The sequence below is a fragment of the Egretta garzetta genome, unplaced genomic scaffold, assembly GCF_000687185.1.
Source record: "Egretta garzetta isolate BGI_Z169 unplaced genomic scaffold, ASM68718v1 scaffold361, whole genome shotgun sequence".
In the NCBI taxonomy this organism is placed as follows: domain Eukaryota; kingdom Metazoa; phylum Chordata; class Aves; order Pelecaniformes; family Ardeidae; genus Egretta; species Egretta garzetta.
Window position 1 is genome coordinate 1370898 of NW_009258688.1, and position 23897 is coordinate 1394794.

General features: G+C 41.0%; 1 protein-coding gene across 1 annotated transcript in view; it reads left to right on the top strand.

Moving 5' to 3' along the window:
- Nucleotides 1-23897, top strand: part of CCDC88C (coiled-coil domain containing 88C) — an 89151-nt gene that overhangs the window by 54481 nt on the left and 10773 nt on the right. The window contains 14 exon segments of the mRNA XM_035888724.1: nucleotides 745-926; nucleotides 5474-5611; nucleotides 6996-7195; nucleotides 7197-8013; nucleotides 10369-10496; nucleotides 11405-11546; nucleotides 12183-12371; nucleotides 12745-12906; nucleotides 13979-14256; nucleotides 18903-19046; nucleotides 20558-20744; nucleotides 20984-21129; nucleotides 22573-22662; nucleotides 23460-23701. Of these exon segments, the coding sequence (XP_035744617.1) occupies nucleotides 745-926; nucleotides 5474-5611; nucleotides 6996-7195; nucleotides 7197-8013; nucleotides 10369-10496; nucleotides 11405-11546; nucleotides 12183-12371; nucleotides 12745-12906; nucleotides 13979-14256; nucleotides 18903-19046; nucleotides 20558-20744; nucleotides 20984-21129; nucleotides 22573-22662; nucleotides 23460-23701 (3045 nt within the window).

Sequence of the window (23897 nt, forward strand, 5' to 3'; positions counted from 1 at the left end):
GCAATTATCCCATGTGAAAGAGAGGGTTGCTCTCATAATTATTCAGGTGCTGAGCAGAGAAGTGAACAGAACTATGAGTCTTTGGTGCTGGGAGTTGAGGCTGAGAGGTAGCGAGACTTTTGATCTGCAAACAATTAGAGTAAAATAACATTTCTGTTGTAAAAGTTGCATACATCTTGTTAATTCTGAGATTTCAACTTCACACACTTCCTATAATCAACATTGTGATGGATGTCCTGTGCCTGAGCACCTGGTAGTCAAATATCCTCCCTGATTCAGCATATTCTTGAAGTGGCTGTGAATATAAGCACTGGAACACACTTTTGTAAGAATTTTTTCTGTGACTAAAAATGATCAAATACCTAAGTTTTCACTAGCTTCTGCAAGTGCACCATCTTGCTGGTTTAGCAAACACTTTGCAGTTGTTTACTTTCTGCCTCAATTTATTTCCTCTGATGGAAGTATCAGAGGGTATCAAAGTATATTTTGCTACTAATGTGGCTAAAGCAACTTCAGGAAGAGTTAGGAAAGTAACTTTTAAGACCTGTTCGGATACTTCCCTGTTTATTAAAGGTCTTAATTGTTATCTGTGAAAATGGGTTCTGTTTTTAACAGTTTACTTAGCAGTCAAGCTGATATGATAAGGATCTGACTGCAATTCTCTTCATACAAGTGGATCTTAAGGACCTAGGGAGGGAGATGTGAATTGGTTAGTGCTGCCTTCTGATTCTCATGTTTCAACAGCCAGAAAGTCCTTTGTGTTTGAGTTGAATGAATGTGCTTCGAGTCGCATACTGAAGCTGGAGAAGGATAATCAGAGCTTGCAGAACACAATCCAAGAGCTGAGAGATGCCTCCTTGACCTCCAAAGAGAGCAGCCTAAAGTTTGTGGAACTGGAAAAGGAAAATCAGCAACTTAGCAAAAAGGTAATTTGTTCACAGGAACAAACAGAGCTCTTTTGGTTTTTAATCACAGTGTGGACAGGACTGTACAGCATTCCTGAATGATAGGGGGTTGCAGGGAATTCACCCATGCCCCCAGAAGACTGGGCATGTTTTGGGGCCCATCTATTTAATTATGCTCTAACATCGGTGTATTCTGTTGCCTTCTGCTTCACTGCCCACTTAGGTGCATCTTTGTTAGCAAAAGTGACTGTTCCTGTTTCATAAAAGCTGTCCTTCCGTGCTCATTTGTCGCTGTCAGATTGTACTGCTGGTTGCGTCCCTTTTTGTTGTCTTATGATAGTCACTACCAGGCAAGGAAGCCATGGCCACATTGAACTATTTTGTTTATTTGAAGGTTTTTAATATCGTTTCCATGTAAGTAAAATAAATCATACAAGTGAATTCAGGCTAGTGTATTTTTAAGTAAGTCTCTTTTGCTGTCCATAGTCCTGGATCAGATCTTTGTCTTGTCCTTTTGGCTATTAGAAGTTCTCCAATGTCTCCCTCTCTGCAAAGATCTGACTTCTTTTAATCTTGGTAACAAACACGCAGGTCATCACTTGTAAAATTTATTTTTATATATATGTGTGTTACACTCTATTAACTGTGACTACATTTAGCTCAAATGCTAGCTCAGTGGTTGTCCTTGTGAAACACAGTGCTCAGTTTACCTCCAACCACTAGCTTTATTTTTGTCTGGCTAGTAACTTGCATCCTGAACTCTGATTAATTGGGCCAAGTGCCAGTGTGGATTTCAGTCCTCTCTGGCCTGTTTATAGCCTAACTGAATGCTTTAAAGGAAAAGGGGAGAAAAAATCTGGATATGAAATGGTGGTCATGGATTACCAGATTGTAACTAGCAGAGTGCCAGTTTCTCTGCCAAGGTGAAGAGGTATCCATCACTGGACCACTCCATCTTCTGGGGAGATTCTTTTGCCAAGTTGAGAGACCGGTTCTGCTTCTTGACTTTCTTCTGTGAATAAGGAAACTGCAAAAGTTCAGTTCACTGTACTCCTCCTTCCACATTCCCATTTAGGACCTGCTGTGTATGAGTAATTCACTCCAGCTCTAATTTACGTGCTTAAATTTGAGATCAAGGCATATAAAGCACTCAGCAGATACTTGTGGTGTATCTGCAGTTTAAGTCACTTGAACAACTGTGGTCAACCTTTGCCTCTGCCCCAGGCACATTCCTGTGGGCGCCTCTTGTTATGGCACTGTATTGGTGCCAACAGTTGTGATTCCAGAATTACTCTGATGTTTTTGATGATTAATGCATCGGCATGGTGGGGTCACCTACAGGTCTGGTAGTTAAATAAGACAAAAACCAGTAGTGGGGAATGCCTTTGTGGTGAAAGGGGCGCACTGTATGTGTCAGACCAATGAAAAAAAATGGCAGTTAAAAATACTCCTATTAAGAGCAGTCAAAATGCATGAACTCTTCACCAGAGAAGCACAGAATGTGATGGGAGCTGTTGACTGAACACCACAGGCCAATCAAGTTGTTGATGGACTTTACCTCCCATTCAGGGAGATTTGGGGGGAAAAAAAGATAGTAGAGAGTATTCTGTAGGCTGTGCGAGACATACAGTTATGTCTCAGGGTACAGAGACCTGATACATGATATGTAAAATAGTCTTGATTTCACAGAATCATAGAATCGTTTGGGTTGGAAGGGACCTTTAGAGGCCCTGCAACCAGCAGGGACATCTTTAACTAGATCAGGTTGCTCAGAGCCCCATCCAGCCTGAGCTGTTTCCAGGGATGGGGGCATCTACCACCTGTCTGGGCAACATGTGCCAGTGTTTTACCACCCTCATTGTAAAAAATGTCTTCCTTATATCCAGTCTAAATCTACCCTGTTTTAGTTTAAAAGCATTACCCCTTGTCCTATCGCAACAGGCCCTATTAAAAAGTCTGTTCCCATCTTTCTTATAAGCTCCTTTAATTACTGAAAGGCTGCAATCAGATTTGCCCAGAGCCTTCTCTTCTCCAGGCTGAACAACCCCAACTCAGCCTGTCCTCATAGGAGAGGTGTTCCATCCCTCTGATCACTTTTGTGGCCCACCTCTGGACCCGCTCCAACAGGTCCATCTCTTTCTAGTAGAGAAAGTTGCAGTACTCCAGCTGGGGTCTCACCAGAACAGTCTGCACCAGAGGAATCGCCTCCCTCTCCCTGCTGACCATGCTTCTCTTTATGCAGCCCAGGATATGGTTGGCTTTCTGGGCTGTGAGTGCACATTGCTGGCTTGTGTCCAGCTCTTCATTCACCAGTACCCCCAAGCCCTCTTCGGCAGGGCAATTCTCAATGCCTTCATTCCCCAGCCTGTATTGATACCAGGGGTTGCCCCAACCGAGGTGCAGGACCTTGCACTTGGCCTTGTTGAACCTTATAAGGTTCACATGGGCCTACTTCTCAAGCTTGTCCAGGTCCCTCTGGATGGCATCCTGTCCCTCAGGGGTGTTAACCACACCACTCAGCTTGGTGTCATCTGCAAACTCACTGAGGGTGCACTCGACCCCACTGTCTGTGTCATTGATGAAGATATTAAACAGTACTGGTCCCAATATGGGCCCCTGAGGGACACCACTTGTCACCGATTTCCATCTGGACATTCAGCAGTTGGCCACTACCCTCTGGATGCAACCATCCAACCAATTCCTCATCCACCAAACAGTCCAACCATCAAATCCATATCTCCCCAATTTAGAGAGAAGGATGTTGTGTGGGACCGTGTCAAAGCCCTTACAGAAGTCCAGATAGACGACATCCGTAGCTCTTCCCTTGTCCAGTGATATGGTCACTCCATCATAGAAAGCCACTAGGTTTGAGATGTTTGACTTTTTTTTTTTTTTTTTAAATATTCTCTTCCTCTAATGTACTTTTGTATTTCTCACACCTGTATGCCCTTAATTAGAGGGTATCCATGTGCACAAGGGGTGTGCTAGGGGAAAGGGGGATAATAGGGCAAGCCTTTCTGATTCATTGTAGAACGGTTTCTACAGTAGGCAAAAGAGAGGGCAACAGTTCTTAAGGACTCGATAAAGACAATCATGTATAAAGATAGGACAAGAGATAAGTGTTTTTCTCAAATGTTGTATGCCTGTGGGTTCTTTGTAACTTTCCTGAGATACCCATAGTAAAATCTTGTCTCCCTAAAGTAATTTAACTGGATTTAGATTTCATCTACTGTCTGAGACTTTCAAAAAATGTCAGAGTATGCTTGGCTGTCTGCTGATTTAGTGCTTGGAAGGATCATGTAGCCAGAACAGGATTATTTGGGTAGTACCAGAGGAGACAATATGAAGGAAAAGCCACGTACATGGGTTTTTTTCCTTTCCTGCAAGGTTTTCAGAGGAACTAATAATAGAACACCCTCCTTTCAGGCACAGGCAAGTAGCAGTAGTCCAAGTACCTATCTCTTTTCTCTGCACTCTAACTTGGACTGAAACAAGCCATAAACAGTAATTTCTTACTTGCCTCCAGTTTTCTGGGAGGTGCTAATGAGGACCAGCTATTGCTGAGTTATTTGGTTTATGTTCCAGCTTTCTCTGAAAGCTCCTTTGAGACCAATGAACCTTAACATGGTTACATTTCTAACTGTTAAGCTCTTCTTATCTCTGATCTGGGCAGCCCCTGCTTGTTTAAACACTTCCTGTAACGAGGCACATGTTGACATAGGCAGAGCCCAGCCTCCAGCTATTTCCCACTTGTAAGAATTATTGTTAATACCTTTTCCATTGACATTTTTACTGTTGGCAAAGTTCATAATACCAACACAAAAAAATGAGCTGATGCTTTTGCAGAGCTGTAGGTGCTCACAGTACATTACAAGCCGAAAAAGGAATACTTCCTGGCTTGGGAAGCTCTCTGAACCCCTTGCTTCTAAATACTGAAGTGCCTAGTGCATTATGAGTACAACTTTCAAAAGGAGGGAGTAAAAGATGTCGTTCATTGTAGGACTGGGGCCTTATTCACAAATCTTTCAAATCCAGCATTGTCACCTACTGGGGAAAACAGAGGGCCAACAGAGCACAGGGAGAGGGAAGGTAAACTTGGAAACTCCAGGGCTTTTCCTCTGTTCCTGGTTTTTGTTGTGGTTTTTCTTTTTTTTTTTTTAAATTCTGTTGCTCACTGAATTGTCTCAACTTTCTCCACGTTCACTGATAGATTAAGGCCATCAGTGATGGAGAGGCTAAGAGGAGGCAAGTCCCTCAGAAAGGTGAGCACCAGAAACTTAATCACTGACGACAGGAGCACAACAGGGTATGCAGGCAGGTGAAGCACTTCTTGCTGCTGTACCTTATATGCTCTAATCTTAATAGGCATGAAGGAAATTCTTGGCACTGAGAAAAACAAAACAGTCCATTTCCTCCTGTGAGACTGGCAAGCTGCAGAAGGGAAGGATTGCATCTTTCAGCCATAGTCCCCATCTCATTCCTTTCTAGTCTCCAAAATAACTTAAAAGTGCAAACAGTCATTGTGTCAAGCTGTGGCTGATGTGTTTCGGTGTATTCTCTCCACACAGATTGAGAAGCTGCAAAATCAAATTGAAAAAGAGAAGCAAAGTAACCAAGATCTGGAGACCTTGAGTGAGGAGCTGATAAAAGAAAAGGAACAGCTACAAGTTGTCATGGAGACTCTAAAAGCTGACAAAGACAGACAGGTGCAAAGTTCAGAAGTGTAATATAAAAGTATATGCTTGGTAATGGTAATTTACTGATGCCACTTACAGCATTTGGTTCTCCCAGGGGAATAGGGCAATTTGAGAGCTATTAAGTGCAGGCCAAAGTTGAACAAGTGTAGGTAAAAGGTTTCTTTGAGCAAAAAAAGCCCAGCGTGTTTTGGTAGCTACGGCTCCTGTAACCATAGGGGGATCCATAGGGAACCATAGGCTGTTGTAAGGACAGGCCTTCCCTCTTTGGGGAAAAAAGTCCTGGATCTTACTAAATGGGATACCAACTGGTTTTAGGATGTGCAAATAAAGCCCTATTTCATTGCTGAAGATTGGTCTTCTGCCAGCTGTATGTCCTGATTGGTTTGGTTGGGTTTTTTAGACAGCCAACCTTTTTTGCTCTATTTTAAAAAGATGCTGAGAAAGCATGTATGCCTTCTGGATTGATATTTTAAATGCCCCTCAGCTTTTACTACTGTGCTGCAGTACACTGTACAGTGCCCTGAAACTATCCTCTCACAAGTTTGTGCAACGAATTATCTGTATTTATTCGACTAGCAAAGAAAATAGATACAGATTAAAATTTACTCTGAAATTTGTGGGGTGAAGATTAATAACAGCATGTCTCATTTGTATAGTGCTTTTCATCTTGAAGGTTTCTTACCCAGACTTCTACCTGGGCAACTGCGCTTTACCATCAAAGTCTTACATTTCAGACTCCTTATTGTAAGATTTAATGAATGTTTCACAGGTAGGGCAGGAAGTAAAAACAGAAGTATCCTCAGTAGTCAGAAAAGGGCAGATTCTGATTTTTTCAGGTATTTTTGATTTCTGTGGATGTTGTTTAGATAAGAATCAAATGCAAATTGCCGTCTAAATCACAATGGTTTCAGCTGAAATTTGGCCAGTGGGGTAAGTATACTGTTTTTACAGAAAGTGTGTCCTTAATGACATCTGTAACTGCTATGAATTTGCAAATATTTTGCGGTTTCTGATGCCTCGTCAGAGAGAATTTGTATCTTTGGATCCCAAAGATGTGAATGTAAACCTAAACAGAAGGATGCCCTTTATTAGGAATGATTCTTAACAAAGCATCCTCTCTGAAGGTCACTTGTCCACTTTCTCCTTCTGCCTCGACCTTCTTAGCTGGTAGGAGGAATATGGCACCGTTTTTAATTTGTTAGAATCCCATGTTACCAGAGGTAACATTTTTTTCATACATTTATGTTGTTGGTTTTAGTCAGGGAAAACTGTTGAGGAGTTTGTCTTGGATTAAATGGACATGGTTTTATTCTGTCTGCTTCAGGACTAATTTATGCTGCACATTTTAAGGTAGATGAGTAACATTTGTGTAAATTTTTTATTGTTTATGTAGATAAAGGACCTTAAACAAGAAAATGATCACCTTAATCAAGTGGTCTTATCCCTGAGACAAAGATCTCAAGTGAGCAGTGAGGCAAGAGTAAAAGATATTGAAAAAGAGAACAAGATCCTTCATGAAACGGTTACAGAGACTAGTAGCAAACTGAGCAAGCTGGAATTTGAGAAGAAACAATTGCAGAAGGATTTTGACCAGGGAGAGAGAGAATGAACAGCTCACAAAGAAGGCAGCAGCGATGAAAATAGTGACAGAAAAAGTTGAAGTTCTTGAGCAGGAGAATGGGGATCTGGAAGTGGAAAATAGGAAGCTAAGAAAATCCCTGGATACATTGCAGAATATTTCCATACGGCTAGGGGACCTGGAAAGGGACAACAAGCAATTGGATGAAGAAAATCTGGAGCTTAGGAGAGTGGTGGAGACTATGAGATTTACCAGTACAAAAATGGCACAAATAGAAGCAGAAAATAAAGACTTGGAGAGGGAGAAAGAGGACTTAAGGAAGAATGTGGAAATGTTAAAAGCAATGAGCAAGAAATCAGAGCGGCTGGAGTTAAGCTACCAGAGCATCAACTCTGAAAACCAGAGACTTCAGCAAATCGTAGAGAACAGCAGCAAAAAGATCCAGGAGCTAGAAAAAGAAATACAGGGAATGGAGAGTGAAAATCAGGTCCTCCAGAGAAATCTTGAGGAACTAAAGATTTCTGCCAAACGGCTAGAGAGATTGGAAAAGGAGAACAAAGCCCTAGAACAAGAAATGTCTCAGCTTGAGAAAGACAAAAAAATGCTGGAGAAGGAAACAAAACGGCTTTGGCAGCAAGTGGAGCTGAAAGATGCTATTTTGGATGATAGTACAGTAAAGCTGGCAGTTGCTGAGAAAGAAAACAAGACACTAGAAAAGGAAATTGCTCGATTCAGAGATTCATCTAATAAGCTGAAAGAATTTGAAAAGGACAATAAAGATCTCATAAAGCAAGTTACAATTGATAAAAGAACACTAGCTACGTTGAGAGAGGTAAGCAAAATAATAGTACTGCTTTCAACATGATACTATTTTTTGTTTTGGCTCTGTGAAGTGCTGAAGGGAGACAGCTGTCCCATGACTATGTAATACATGAGCTAGGAGATCTTCACAGCCTTAACAGCCATCACAGGATAGTGTTGCTCTGGAAAGTGGAACCTGCCAAAAAACTGCATTGTACCACTTTGTGTCCACAAACACAATGTCTCCAAATGACATCTCTTTTCATGCAGCGTAGGGTTTTAACACAGCTGCCATGTGGTAGCTGTAAACCAAAGACTTGATACTTTCTCTAACCCTGTGGCCAGAAAATTGTTTGCTAATATGGGAGCTCCAGCAGGGGAGATATAGTCTAACTTCTAGGCTTAAGAGTCATTGCTGAGGACACGTTGACGTCCCTGTTCTAAAACAGACTTAGCTAAGACAGGAGCCATCCCAGTTGACCAACCTCACCCTTTCAAAAATAGCTGCACCGAGTTTTTGCTTTATAACTACCCACAGGGTCTTTTCCCAAAAGCTTCCATGCAGAGTGAGAGCCTGCTAAGCAGCCCTCTTCAGTAGCAGCGATCTTTTCCAGCACCCCTCTCCACTGCAGAATGTGGTAATCGTGCTTTTCCTAGTAGTCATCTTTTAAAAATACACAGTTAGCATTAGGACATTGGCAAACTAATGATGTGTGTGCCAGAACCTGATACTCTTGTAAGTGGCCTATGAGCAGATCCAGGTTATTGCAGCTCACTCTTGTTGCCTGCCCCAGCTGCTGTTGTCCTGGCGGAAACCAGGTTTCCTGTGGAAGCATTCAAAGGAAAACGGCCAATGCTGCAGTAGCTCAGTGAAGTAAATAAGCTTAGCAGGACTAATGCAATGACCAATTACTTGAAGGTTTAGTTTTATTTTAGTTTTTGAAGCATTAGTGTAATTTTGAGGAGGAAAAAAAGTTCATCAGCAACATTTTATATAGTCCCAAGTTTGTGTTTCTATCCAACTTTCCTTAAAAATAAGTAAAATAATAGCATTGCTGAGAAGGGTCCTTTGTAATCTTTCCCTTCTCAGATTTCTGCAGATTTCCAGTGGTACAGACCCATACAGAAGTGTACCTTCTTTTCCTTAGTTACTTTCTGTGGGTTCTGCAGAAGGAGTTCATGGATGTTGAAGGGACCTGCTCACAGACCACGGACTGGCACCGACCTTAGCCTTACCTTTTTTCCCTTGCCATATGAATAAATATGTGGCTAAATTTGTGATATCAGAGGACTATTGAATACCTACAGTTTGTGTCTAACAAAGTATTTTAAAATAATTATTCTTGCTTCTGTTTGATATCCAGGATAGTTTTTTTTCTTTCTTGAAATGCTTCAGTAACTTTTTTTTGTTCTTTCCTCATGCCTTGTTTAAGAAAACTTCTGAGCAGAAACATGAATGTAGTTCTGTATGGTAATTTGCACTTCAGAGAATTTTGAATTATAAGAGTCTTTGAACCTGGCTATGCACCAAAAATGATTTTTCCTTTTTTAAATATGCAGGCTGGTATTATGTATTCTCAGGCCATTTCCACATAGACCACTTTACTGGCATAACAACAAAGCATTGTGCCAGTATACCTTCTGGTACAGCTCCATCAAATCTCCTCCTCCTATGACTGACTTGTCTGGTGCTGCTTAAGTTTCTCCCAAAGAAACCTAAATGAAACCAGAATGGTCCAGTAGGTACCAGAATAAGTGACCAAGCTTTGTAGTCTCCAGAGCTGTCCTGTCTCTTACACGACAATGTAGTTATGTTTTTTTATTTTTGGCAGTAATTTGTTATATGTCAGAAACTCAGAATAGTGAAAATACGCTGTTACCAAATCCCTTGGTAATAGCATCTTAACCATATTATCTCAGGAAACTTTCATACCAAAATCCTTTGGCTGGGCTTTACAGCAGGGCTTTTTGTCCCAGCTGAGAGGTGGGAACTCCCTCTGCTGGTGTCCCCTGACCTGTGCACATCCCTTCTGTGGTACACGGGCAGGGTGTCTCCTGGCCTGCACACATTCCCTCTTTTGGCAGGAGGGCAGGGTGCCAGTGTCGGCAGAAGTAATTCAGTGCAGTGAGCGAGACAAAGGCCAGAAGAAGCATTCTTCAGATTTATTCCAAATAAACCCTAAATAAAAGCAATCAGTTTAATTCTGCACTCAGCTGTCACTGCTGAGGAATTTTAGCTGACCTTCTTGGAACTAGGATTTTATCCAATGACTTTTTCAGTACTTTAAAAAAAAAAAAAAAAAAACAAAAAAAAAAAACAACTATAGTGCTGGATAATTATCCACCACCCTTTGCACAGTAACTCATCGTGTTACTGCTGTTACAGGATTTGGTCCTGGAAAAGCTGAAGAGTCAACAGTTGTCTAGTGAGCTGGACAAACTGAGCCACGAACTGGAGAAAATCGGATTGAACAAAGAGCTGCTGCTACAGGATGACAATGGCAATGACGACACGTAAGGAAACTGAGCTCTCTCAGTCATTCTTTTGACTTTGCAGGCTTTTCCTCAGCCTAACTCAAGCCCTTTGCCTTTCTTTTTGGTTCTCATCTGTCTCACTCCAACTACCTCTACCAATCCTGGACATAAAGCTTATTTTTCTGTAGCAAGCTGGGAAGTATACTGCAAGTTTTGCAAAACATTTTCTTGGGTGGAAGGAAGAAATGCCATTTTCTCCTTCCATGCTAGCCAGTGTTACTACAGCCCCCCTCTACTCCCCAGTAGAGTAGCTGGGTAGCTATTTCAGTGTGTATTTCTCATATTGTCTTTACAAGTAAGAATAGTGTCTATTAAATAGTGTCTGTTATTACTCCATGTCGTTGGTGATCCAGCCACTTGTTACTGTAAACATAGATGTTGCCTCAGAAATTCCTGATTGCAAGGAATTTCTTTGCAAGTCTATAGTAATGAACAAAGAAACCCCAACAACCCATGTGTATACAGGCCACTTGGTAAGACCTAATTAGAGAAACATACCCATCTTGTAGAAGTCTTTAGAATCTATTGTGGGTTTTTCTCCTTGGCAAGAATGTACAAAAGTGCCATGAGAAGAAATTGCTGTTGTGCAATTAGGGGAAAAAGATTAAAAGCTTACTCACTTTTAAGTTACGTAGCTCTCGGATATTTCTGTAGAGCCATGCTGGTGTTAGGTCTATTAAAATTGACTGGATTTTCCAAAAGCAGGCTCCCCAGCTATAATACATCAGTAGCTATCTGTGGCAACAGAGGAAATAATTTTCCTGAAGCAGCAAACTCATATAATGTAATGTGGTGAGATTTGGAATGGGTGAAGGTGAAGTCTCCTACATAGATGGTGGCTCATATCCTAGTGGCAGACATTGGAAAGCTATTTTCATGTCTTTCAGGAAATACAAGATTCTGGAGAGCAAAACTGAATCAGCACTAAAAACAACACTAGCTGTGAAAGAGGAAAAGATTGCAATGCTGGAAGCTCAAGTGAAAGACTCCCTGAACTTGAACCAGCAGTTACAGAATGATCTAAATATGGTAAGAGGTTAACTGAATTTTAATGGTTCACAATGTGTTTTGCACATTCTTTTTTTTTTTTTTTGCTTTTTTTTAAACTCGGCAAGAACAAGTTATCTCTACTTCCCCCTCCCCCCCACACCCATACACCCACTCCCCAAAACCCTTTTTGACTGGACTGCTTTCTCTTGTCCCTTTCTATATAATGGCACCAATTTCAGCAAAATTGTTGGGCTGGGGGCACAGCAGGAGTTTTTTGTTGTTGGTGGTTTGGGGGTTTTTTGTTTTTTGTTTTTTACATAACCACTATTTTCAGACCTCTGTTTTCCCATGTTTTTTCATTGCCACGGTGTTGTTTTTCTGCTTTGTTTAATGAGCATAGGCTGAGGAAGACTACAGTTGAAGCATCTGACCTAAGAACAGGCTGTTTGTTAGGTGACAGTGAGCTTGAGTCAAAGGGCACCTGACTGGAGGCCAAGAGACGTGGATTCCTCCACCTGTCTGTGTCTCAGCTTCCCCATCTGGGAAGTCAGGGTGATGGTTCCTGAATCCCTTAAAGTCCCTACAGTGCAAGAGAGGAACTGCACATCCATCACTATTAACATAAAATCCCACTGTTAAATCAGTATTGAAGGTTGTTGCTTGTTGGCTTTGCAGGTAAAGAAGGAATTTGATGCACTTAAGCAGACTCAACAGGATGGGCAGTATACTCAGAAGTCACAGAGGTATTCAGCAGAGAAACTCATTCCCAACCACCAAATGAGTGAGAAATTGGAAACAGGACACCGAGAAGCTACCATGGAGCTGCTGAAACTGAAGGACAGGGCAATTGAACTGGAAAGGAATGTAAGCCTTCTCCTGTTTCCTGTTATCTCTGAATTCCCTTGCGATCATGAGTGGGTTGTTAGGAAGTGGATTTTTGAGCTTATAGAAATCTGGTGGGTTTTCTGGAGCACATAAGTCAACCAGATTCCTCTGGTATCTCTTAGGACTGCATGGGACTTCAATGGTATATATGTCTTGTATAACATCACTGCAGGGAATAATCCTGTGTATAACATCTGCCCTACCTTCATTTGATGCTGGGAAGAGTTTGCTTTTGCACTTTTATTGCAGAATGATCATCACTAATTAGTTCTGACCTTTGATAGGACTCCAGATGATCAGGACAGCTGTTTCATTTCTTCTTATCACCCCTTCAATGCCATCTCTCTTTCAGAATGCAGCCCTGCATACTGAGAAGCAGCTGCTTAAAGAACAGCTGAAGCATTTGGAAACACAGAACGTCTCCTTCAACAATCAGATCCTGACACTACAGAAGCAAAATGTCTTCCTTCAGGAGCATAACACTTCCCTACAGACACAGACAGCCAAACTCCAGGTCAGGACAGTCTTGCAGCTCCAGAAGGCTGGATTTGATTATAGTAGTGTGGAGAAGATGATAGCTAATAAGAAAACGTTTGTATTGGTAGGCCAATGTTGGCCCATAAGGTGGAGCTTATTTTGAGGTCTGAATTTCACCAAGCTAGGAGGGATATTGGCTCTGTAGCTAATGTCTGGTAGCTGTCTTCATTAAGAGGATAGTTATTCAGAGAGAAATTAGTAAAACCGATACAGGAAAATCCAAATGTGTTATTCCAGAAGCTGCAGTTCTGGAATAAAAGCTCTTTGCTCTTTTTTCTGTTAATGCCATGCCTGTGAAAGAGCTTGGAAGAAATGGGAAGAGGACACAAGTCGGCTCCCAGGAGGCATTGTAGCAATGGGTTCCAATCACAATTTTCATACTTTCAGGCAAAATGTCAAAGTTGCCAGTGAAAAACAGATACTCTTAAATGTTACTTTGATTTTTAAAAAATAAACTTCGCTTGAGAAAGAGAATAGTTTTAAAGGGCAACATTGGATTAGCTCTAATTTTTTTGGTAGGAATTTTGTTTTCAAGCTTTTCCTCACATGTTCACAATTTTTTTTTTGTTCCCTTTGCTTATTTCTCACCTGCATTTGAAGTATATAAGCAACATAAAATCAATGCGCTGCCTGTCTACTGAAATCAGACTTGTTAGGAGTGCTGCCCCCACACACAGTGGTGCAGTTATTACTTGTATGTAAACATGGGGTAACTTTGGCTTTGTACATGATTGTCAGAGATGCAGTTGAGTTTGCGAATGTTCCAGCTCATCTTGGTCTTCAGGCATAAGAGCTTCTGATAGTAAAACAGTGTTTCAGTTCAGAGGTTATCCTGATACTTTTCAGACCAATGATAGTGTGGTTTTATGTGGTGCATACTACCAGCAATACCAAAATGATGCCAAATTGTCCATAAATGTCTTAAGTCTACAAAGCAATGGATGCACTCTTGATTAACTCTATACAGATATAAGCTGCTACTATGTGTTTGTTGTTTGTTCCAGTAGGTGTAAATAACTAATGCTTGTTTTTTATTTGAGAAACTTTAGGTAGAAAATTCAACCCTCAGCTCCCAGAGTGCTTCTCTGATGGCCCAGAATGCTTTACTGCAAAATCAGCAGACAGCCAAGGAGAATGAGAATGAAAATCTACTGAAACAGAAGGAGCAGCTGAAAGCTGAGTATGAGTCATTGCTTCAGGACCATGAACACCTTGCTTCACTGCATGAACGGCAGTCCACAGAATATGAAATGCTAATAAACCAGCACAGCTGCCTGAAAACATTACACAAAAATCTGGATATGGAGCACAAAGGTCTGGGTGAGAGGTACGCTCGCTCTTCAGGGGTGTAGTATAGTCGGAGTGTGTCCATTTAGCCTTAAATGTTGGTCTCCACTTACAATTGGAAACTACTGAGTAAGTTTTCCCCCTGAAAAAGCATCTTCTCAATCTTGCTATCATTAGGAGACTAGAAGAAAATATTTGCAAAGTTGTAGATTTGAGACCTCTAAAGGTGGCAGACCACAGATGGCTCTGGTGATATTTAGCAAATACGGGCTTGGGTCTTGGGGATGCTCTGTCAGAAGTAGCTTAAACAGCTTTAGTACACTTAAGGATCTGCACTATAGTAACATGCAGCCTTAAAAAGATTTCCCCAGTTCTACTGTGTATCTCTTCTAGTCATATGGTAAGGTCTGCAAGTCACCTAGGTAATTACCTAGGTGTGACTAGTATGTATCTTGAAAAATTGAAATAATTGAAGATTGTGTGTGGCATCAACCTCATGACAAAGGAGGCTCTCTGAAGGAAGCCATAGTGAGCCAGCTCTGAAGACAGTGTTGTATTATTTATTTTCTTCTGGTTCTCACAGTCTCTAAGGCTTTTGCTTCAGGCCTTTCAATTGCATTATGAAATCAGTCTTCTGTTTATTGTTTAGTCTCTAGTCACTGTCATTTTCTAACAATTGTGTGTGGATCGAACACTATATATGATGTACTACTATATAAATGCCACTCTGCCAACCCCTCAAAACTTTTCTTGTGCAATTCAGTGATTTTCTTCAGAACGTCTGTATTTAGGTTCAGTTGCTGTGCAAGACTATGAGCTGGGTTTAGAGCGACTCAACAGTGATCCAAAGAGGGTGGACTACAAACCGGTGCTACACTTTTCTTTCCCAAAGACTAAGGAGCTGGCAGTGTGCAGTAGACTTTGACAAAATACAGAGGTAAACCTGTTGTGATTAAAATACCCTCCAGGGCTGTGTGACAGGACAGCTGCTTGGCTGTCAACTAAATGAGCTGTAAGTGATTACACAGCCACTGTTCCTGCTTACCAAGTCTCTCTCAGACTGATTAATGATTCTCATCGATTCGGGCTTTGCTTGAGATTATCCCACTGCAGTGTGTTGAGGCAGTTTGCTGGGTTCTTTCTTTACCAATTACTTAACAGTTCTAGCCAAAGGAAAAAGTGGTTTTCTAAAAATGTTATCGCCAGTGAGAAGTGCTCAGATCACCATTGTAAACATTAGCAATTTGGACTGTCACCGAAAGGGGGCTACCAGTCAGAGATGTTGCAGGGAGCAGATGGTAGCCTTTTCTATACTCAAAGGATGTTGATTTTGGCAATTTGAAGAGTGCAGTGTCGTCCTCAACTGGTCAGTCTCAAAAGACACTTTATCAAGGTGATTGTCCAAGGACAGCCCGTGTCTCCATTTGGCTGTCAGAAAAAAGAGAAAGTCAGAAAAACAGCTGTAAGAACGGTTTTCTTCTGCCACTCTGAGGCATTTAACTGCTAAGATGAAATATCTCACTTTCAACTTCAGGTAGAATGCACCACCTGCTAAATTATCCCAGAGCAGCTCAATGCAGCTAAGAAGTTTGCTTGTGCATTGTCCAAGAGACAGGTTTTGCTTGTCCCAACTCCAAGGTAATTGGTTTTTTCTCAGTTGGTGACAGCATTGTAGTCATAGTTCTGGTGCTTAAGGCAGGACTGCACTCCTGCACAAACCAAGGACTGTAGCTTGTCTAAGAAAATCTGCAGCAACTTTAGCTAGCTTTTGGACTCCTAACACCGTGTACAGCCAAGCTCCCCAAGGTTTTCGTAGTTCACTCTAATGCATTCTAACCACAGAATATTTTCTGCACCTGAGCAAACTTCATTAAACCTCCCACAGCTCTATCTGCACAGTATTAGCTCTGCAGTGGGGATTTAATAATGGGTTGTCTGTAACTGCAGTGAAATGGCCTGTCATAGCCCAGCAAACCACAGACATGTGGGTTTGACTTAGCAAGAAAAGGAGAGTTAGTATGTTAGGATCGTTTACCATTAATAGCAATTTCTTGACTTTGTGGTATTTGGCTGACCGTCTCAGTAAGCACAGAAAGGCTGGACTCTCTTGCTGCATTTTTTAAATTGCTTTACATATTGCACATTACTAAGGGGAGGAAATAATTTACCAGCTACAATTGATTAGCAGGTCCTTGAGCATTTCTTTGTGGCTTACTTTGGAGAAGTCTAATCCTTCAGAGACACTGGAAAAAACTCATCTTGCTGGAAAAACAGAACCCCTGCTGTGGAGGGTTACATATTGCAGAGACTTATATTATTATGTTACCAATGCTAGCTGGTAATTATTTATCTGGGTTCCTTTTTCCACATGCTTTTTATCATAGCTGAGAATTTTTAAAGTTCTCTCGGTCACAAATACCTACCCACAGTATTTCTCCTAACAAAGCAGCAGAAAGCGTGAAAGCCAAAAGGGGTAAAGAGGAATATGATTGTTCAATCCCAGGAAAGGATAGTGTCAGAGCCAAAATGGATTTTATTTGCATGCATAAAAAAATCTTCTTAAAAACCCCTCTGTCCAAGTGCCTGATGTTTAAAGAAGTGGAGTGAATGTGAGTGTTGAATAGCCTAAAGGATGGGTAACCTTGCTCCCGGTGGTAGAGCTTGTCAGGTTGGACAAATACTGCTCCAATGGTAGACTCCATGCTAAATCCGGACTACAAGAAAACTTTGCCTAGGGATTTCATTAGGGCTCCAGAGATGCACAGTCACTTGCATTTTTGCAAACAGTCTCTTCTTTCTTACCTCTCACCTAATATCTAGGGGGGCAGCAGTGGTCTACCTCAGGGGTTCCCATGTTCAAAGGCAGCATGTGGAGCCAGTAAAACTGGACCAGTACACTGCTTCCCTCTAAGTAGCCCTCTTTTAAAAAATAGAGGACTTGGGGGGAAAAAATGAACAGAATAGCCCTATCATACAGAAATGGCAGAAGAATTCACAATGCAGTTTCTGCAGAGGCAGCTGCGGTAATCTCTGCCAAGGGACTGACTGTGGAGTTTGTCTTCTCAGACTCTGGATTGGCACACAGTCTGTCTTAAATCCTTCTTGGAGCTGGATGTGAAACCTTCCTCTGCTTTCAGGTTCTTCCATTTGTTATACGGACATTGAATTTGTCCTGGGGCCGAATGGAGGAAGAAAACAAATAAATAAGGTTAATTAAACTCCACTGCTGTTACTGGGAATGAATAGCAAAAAGCAGCTTTTGTCTGGGAGACAGGTACTTTTCTGTGTGGCCCTTCAATGGACTGGAATTTGGTACAGGCTGTAATTTGACCCTGGGATGAACGGAGCGGTAGCCTAAAAGAAAAACAAGTTGGCAGGAGTCAGTGTATTGGGTGCTGTCTGCTGCTTTCGTTTTTATTTTGAAGTTTTCATGACTGCAGAGTAACTGTGCTCTGCATTCATCTCTGCTGGGATGAGAGTCGCAGAGAGATGATACTTGGTCTTGCCAGCTTTTTCAAGCAATGCTGTATCTTCCACCTCGTTGCTGTTTTACAATTGCTTAGAGGGATGTTTCTCCATGACTGGCACAGGTGTATCTGCCCAGGGATATTTCAGGGCAATATCCTTTTGTCACAGTCCCAGAAAAATGTGCTGATAACTTTTGACATTGACCACACCAGTGGTGTCTGCTGGTGTGTGTGTGTATGGGCACAGACCCTGACAGAGGCCACCAGAGGAAATAAAATCTTCTCAGACCAGCTTGCTCTTTTGCAAAGTGGTCTCAAACCACCTCATTCTTTGCAGTGTTTTCCAAACGCAGGCGGTGTAGCAGCTCAGGGAGGCTGAGAGCCTGCCTAATCGATACATGTGCCAAGTTATCAGGGGGGTTGTTCCACACCTCTGTTACTTTAGCATTCCAGAGATCAAAATTAAAGACATAGTTGATGGCATTTGCCCTCTGTCTGTGCCTATCTCCCTGCCCTGAACAATATATGCACAAAAACCTGGAAGCCTGGATGTGAACACCAATGTTGCTTTTGGGTTTCTCAGTAGCAAACAACTAGAGCTGCTCAAGCAGGTGGGTCAGCCCCTGCTTAAAGGTGTTTTGCTGTCACCTCACTGATACTCATCATCTGTCTGGAATATGCAGGAGTTTATTACCTATGCAGGATGCTATTACCTATGCATATAACCTAATATGCATTAGGTTGTACCTAATAAACTGTTGCTCATTCCACTGCTTTCTTGTTGCTTTTTGGCTGCTGCTTTCTGCTTTTTAGTCAGGTTTTTGAAACCTGCCACAGACAATGACTTGTGAATGGGATTCCAGTTTAATGGTGCAGTCTCCACTCACCCTGGAGACTCGCATACTTCTTACCAAATGATCAGTATTTGGAATTGAAATTAGGTTCTGGCAATTGCATTCCAGTTCGCATAAAAAATGGATTGGGTTGTTTTTTTTCCTAAAAGCCTCCCTGCTGACTTCTAGACTAAGCTGAAATTCTGTGCATAGTGTGGAATTCTTCAGCCTTGGTAGATGTTTAACCACACAAATGTATATGAAACTAAGCAGGCAGGAAAAGAAATTCTGTCTGGTCATCATGGTATTACCTATTAAGAATCTTAAACTAGAGGAATAAAAATGTTTACATGAAAGTTGAGAGTATGCTGCTCCTCTTTTTACAGATACAACAGTTTAATGAAACACAAGGCAGAATTGGAAGAGTTGGAAATAGTTTTAAAAACTGAGAGAGAGGTTCTGCAACAAGAGAGGAGATCAAATGCAATAACCACTGGGGAAAATCAGAAGCTGAGGGAGGAACTGGACAGGTACGGTTCCCTTGCTAAATTCTTGTATATAGCTCTAAAAAGTCAATTATGCAGAACATATGGTTGTTTTGCTCTGCTGTGTTAACCACAGCATACTTTCATTAATGTGTCTTAATTTTTTCTCAGTTTCTGTCTTACTAAGTTTATAATTTTGTTTAACTCATTTAAGATTATCAGCTTCATGGATACTGTCAACAGATACCATTATTTGGTCCCTCAGACATGGTTTGATCCTGGGATGTTTGCTCACTCAAAATAAGCTTCCACGTGTGGTTTAGTTCACAAGTGTTTCTGTAATGAGTTGTTTCCAAGTGCTTGTCTTGAAGTAGAAATACAAATACCTAAACCCCCCATTAATATCTAGAGTTGTGTGAAATGGTTCTTAACCCTGGTTTTTTTTCCCTTAAGGAGAACAGTGTTATGTTTTTTCCACAATATGGTTTAGCTCTAAGTTACCATTGCTGTTTATTTTCTGCTGCCCAGAGAAAGCTGCCATTTATTAATACTCCAAAGAAACTTGATTCTTGGTATTAGAAGTGGGCTTAGTGATTCATATGATCACTGGGTAACTGTTAAGGCATGTCAAAACCCCTTTCATGAGCTAGCATCCAAACTTTACATAACGCAGCAGTAAAATGTGCCCTCCCCCCCCCGACCTGTATCCCTACTGGGACTCTCTCCGTTATAACCAGTTCAGTGCCACTGTTCATACTACAAAGGTGTTTTGAGAAATAGTTTGGTACAAATAAGGGGCCAAAGTCAGGTCAAGATAAAGCAGTGTCAGATTGAATCCTATTTAAAAATTACACGCTGACTTCAGTCACGCAAGTTTTGTGTGCTCTCCTGATTGTAATGTACTTTAGAATACTGCAGAGCTCAAGCACCTCAAGCTTGCTGTTTTCAACTCCATTTCTCTAGGGACAAAGATATTGCAAAACGTTGATTGCAGTACCGGCAGAGAGCAAGGCTTAGCTGATCTGTCAGCAGATGCAGAACTTAATCTTTTTTATTTATCTATTTATTTAATTTTATGTCTTCATGATGTGTAGACATTTTTAGGTTTACCAAAAGCTGTAAAAGAATGCTACAGTATCATCTTACAACATGAGTGTCTCATAGTTCAGGACACTTTAATGCTCATATGTATCAGGAAAAAAATTCTGAGTGTTCTTTATTTGTGCCAAATAGAGCTGCCTTTATATCCAAATGCTCTTAAATACATTGTGCCTCAGAAATTTGTGGTGTTTCTCTTACACGTTGAGGAAATAGCAGTTTTATGTTTCATCTATTTTCCTTTCAGTTCTTCTGTAGATTTGAAATATTTTATAATGCTGTTACTACTTTCTTAATAAAATTTTATTATGTGCTTAAAATAAAAATGTCCTTAGGAGTTAGTCTTTGGAACTTAATATTAGGTTTAGTGACAGCTGCGCGCTGACGGTGTGATCTTGGAATGTGAGGTACTTTCTGTGAAGTGTCCTTCATAAGCCTGCTGGCTTTTTCGTGTTTAGGGTGAACTTCTTGCACAACCAGCTAAAGGCAGAGTATGAAGGGCTGCATTCGCACACTAAAGAGCTGAAAACTTCCTTGAACAACTCTCAGCTGGAGCTGAATCGTTGGCAGGCTCGCTATGATGAGCTGAAAGAGCAGCACCAGTCCATGGATATCTCTCTGACCAAGCTGGATAACCACTGTGAGGTGAGTAGCTATAGGTAGATATGCTGCTGGGTTCCTGTTAGAGTGCTAACATTCATTGCATGGAGTCTTTGGCACACTATGTGTAGAAGGTCAAGCTACGTGGTCATAACACCACCTCCATATACTTTGAAGCTTATAGATTCATATCCCAGGTTGCTATGCTACTGTGTTAGCTTGATTATGGTGCACATCTAGGGAAGCCAGACACAGAGGAGAGATTAATCTATCTTGTTCAATAGCTCCTGTCCCGTCTGAAGGGAAATCTGGAAGAAGAAAACCATCATCTTCTGAGTCAGATTCAGATGTTGACCCAGCAGAATCAGATGTTACTGGAGCAGAACATGGAGAACAAGGAGCAGTATCATGAAGAACAGAAACAGTACATGTAAGAAACTAGAGATTTGAATTGTGAAACCTAAAAAAGTCACCTAGATAATCACAGAATGCAAATGATCTATCAGGACTAGAGGGAGACAGGTAGGGGAATGATAGGTCTACTTGGTATCTGGCTAGCAAAGGGGATGTTTTTGAGGAGATATGTGTAATGGGGAGAAGCTACAAATTTTCTTTGCGTTGCCTTACCGCAAAGGACTGTTCAGGACATCTGGACAAGCACATCTTTATTCAAATAATATACCTGAACTCATGTGGAAAACTTAGTTATAAAAGATGGAATGCTAAACCCAGTGGTACTTCTCAAAGGTTTCTGAAGAGCTTGGAAAACAGCCAAGTTGCAACAAAATCTTAGTCTTATGAGAGTCATTTTATATTTAGATTCCTGAAGAATAGCAAATATTCATGCTCCTCTAGTTTTTTGTCATTTGCATTATAAGAAATATTTCCTTTGTTTTTAATGTTGCAAGTGCCAACATGCATTGCTGTATCCCCCATGCACAGGGTGGCATGCTTAAGTGAGATACCCTGTTTAAACATATTGTACATTTACAAAGAATTCTGGTCTCACTGCAGTAAATCTCTTATAGGTAAGAAAGACGGAAGAAACTTGGTCTTGATCCCAAGAATTTTAGTCTAAGCACCTCAGAATGATGTGGGAGTTAGTAAATGAGTTTTACTTCAGTACTGGATTATATGGTTGAAATGTTAGAAATTGTTTGCTGAAATTGGCTGAATACAGTTCAGACGTACTCTAAGCATATTTATCCAGGTGTCTGACAGTTTTGCAATGGAGGTACAGGAGAATCTGCTACTTGAATGAAAAAAATTTGCTAAAATATGCTGTGCGGGTTAATAAAATAAAATAATGAGTAAAAAAAATAGCAAGATTACATGGCACTGCCGAAAGTGCTTTGACAGTGCTTGCAGGAGACCAAAGTAGTCTTAAAAAGATTAAACGTTATTTATTTATCTAGTTAAGACAGCGTAAGCAGAACAGGAATAAAATACGCAGTTATCATGTAGACAAGAAGTTCAAACTACATAAGGATCTTAACCCGTGAGTAATCGTCAGTGATCTGTGAATAAGACTGAACAATCAGCAAATGAATTTTCAAAAACCAAAATAAGATTAATCTTAACATCCACCAAACAAACTCTGCCTGAGTCATTAGTGAGTAATCTAGCACCAATCTACTGTTGTTCTTTCACCTTTCATGCTTATTAGACAAAAATCACCCATCAGCAAGTTTGGCAGGCTTTTGCATTTGCCCTCTCTAAACAGACAGTGAATGAGCTCAGTAGGACTCTGAAGGTTATGTTGATAGGAAGGTATTTCAGGCTCTTTCCTCTCTTGGTGGCTTTGGGGCTTCAATGATTTGATTATGCTTGGTTTCATACCGTTGATTCCGAATGTGCTTTTCCCTCCTCACAGTGATAAATTGAATGCCTTAAGGAGACACAAGGAAAAACTTGAAGAGAAGATAATGGATCAGTACAAATTCTATGATCCTACTCCAAAAAAGTAAGTCCCATATGGGTTCAGTTCTGCTGTTGTTGTACAGATTTGTGAGGGTGAGAAAGGGCTCTCCATAACTGGAGATAACAGAAATTTCATCTGAAATAAGAACAGTGTCATCATCTCCACTTCTCCCTTCGCTCTCACTCTGCAAGCCATTCCCTGGAGCAGCAGATTGTGTTAATACAGGGGACAGTACCTCATATGGGGCCCTCTGTTTTCATACTGGAATCTGAAACAGTATTAACTGGAAAAAAGCCACGTTGCCCCTAGCAGAGGTGAGGGACCCCCAGTATGGTGACTAAACAGCAGTAGGAACTTCCAGAGCTGCCCTTTCAAATGGGATAAGCTGTCTTTTTTTTTTTTTTTTTTAAATCAAATTAACAACAAAGAGCCAAGCTAATTCCACCACACATAGTTCTGACTGTTAGCTTTAGCAAAGAGAGGGATTAATCTTCAAAGCAGTTTTTGCTGCTTTCCTTTTCGGTCTGTTCCTGTAGTAGAGCTTTTCACACTGTTAAAATGTCTTATGTGGGTCCATATGTGTAGTTCCGATTTCTAGCAGAGGGAACAGTTGTCTTTCTTGCATATTTCTCATGCTGAAGAAATATTTCTGTAAAATAATTTGTACTTTGGGAGAAATGGATCTCAAGCTCTGTGAAATTCATGCTGCATCTTTCCAACTCATGACAGTAAACAAATAAGAATGTAGGATGGCTTGATGGCTTTACCACAGCTGTAAACTTTGTGGAGTGTTGCTTGGAGTGTTTTATGAATCCCATTCACAAAACCTGCTTTATCAGGAAAAACCACTGGATTGGAGCCAGAGCCTTGGTCAAACTAATCAAGCCAAAGAAGGAGACTACAAGGGAGCGGTTGAAACCAGCAGCAGAAAGCCCTCCACGGCATTCTGAATCCCCAGAGATGGTAAACGCTCCACCTGCCTCCCAAAAACTGAAGTATCAACAAGACACTCAGGATAATGCCTTTCAAGGGTTAAACTCTACCGAAGAGAGAGCAAGCCCTGGGGGTTCTTCAAACAAAGGTAAGGAGTGCCCAGCCTAAATTCATGAGCTGAACAGTATTTTTTGAAAACATTTTAAAAAGATTTAATATATACGATACCTTAATACTCCGTCACATTATGTTTTACATCCCTTTTTTAGTAAACGCTAAAAGCTTTAGTAAGCAAAAAACCCCTAAACTAAAAAGCTGAGTAAAATAAAAGGTTTGGGGGGGAG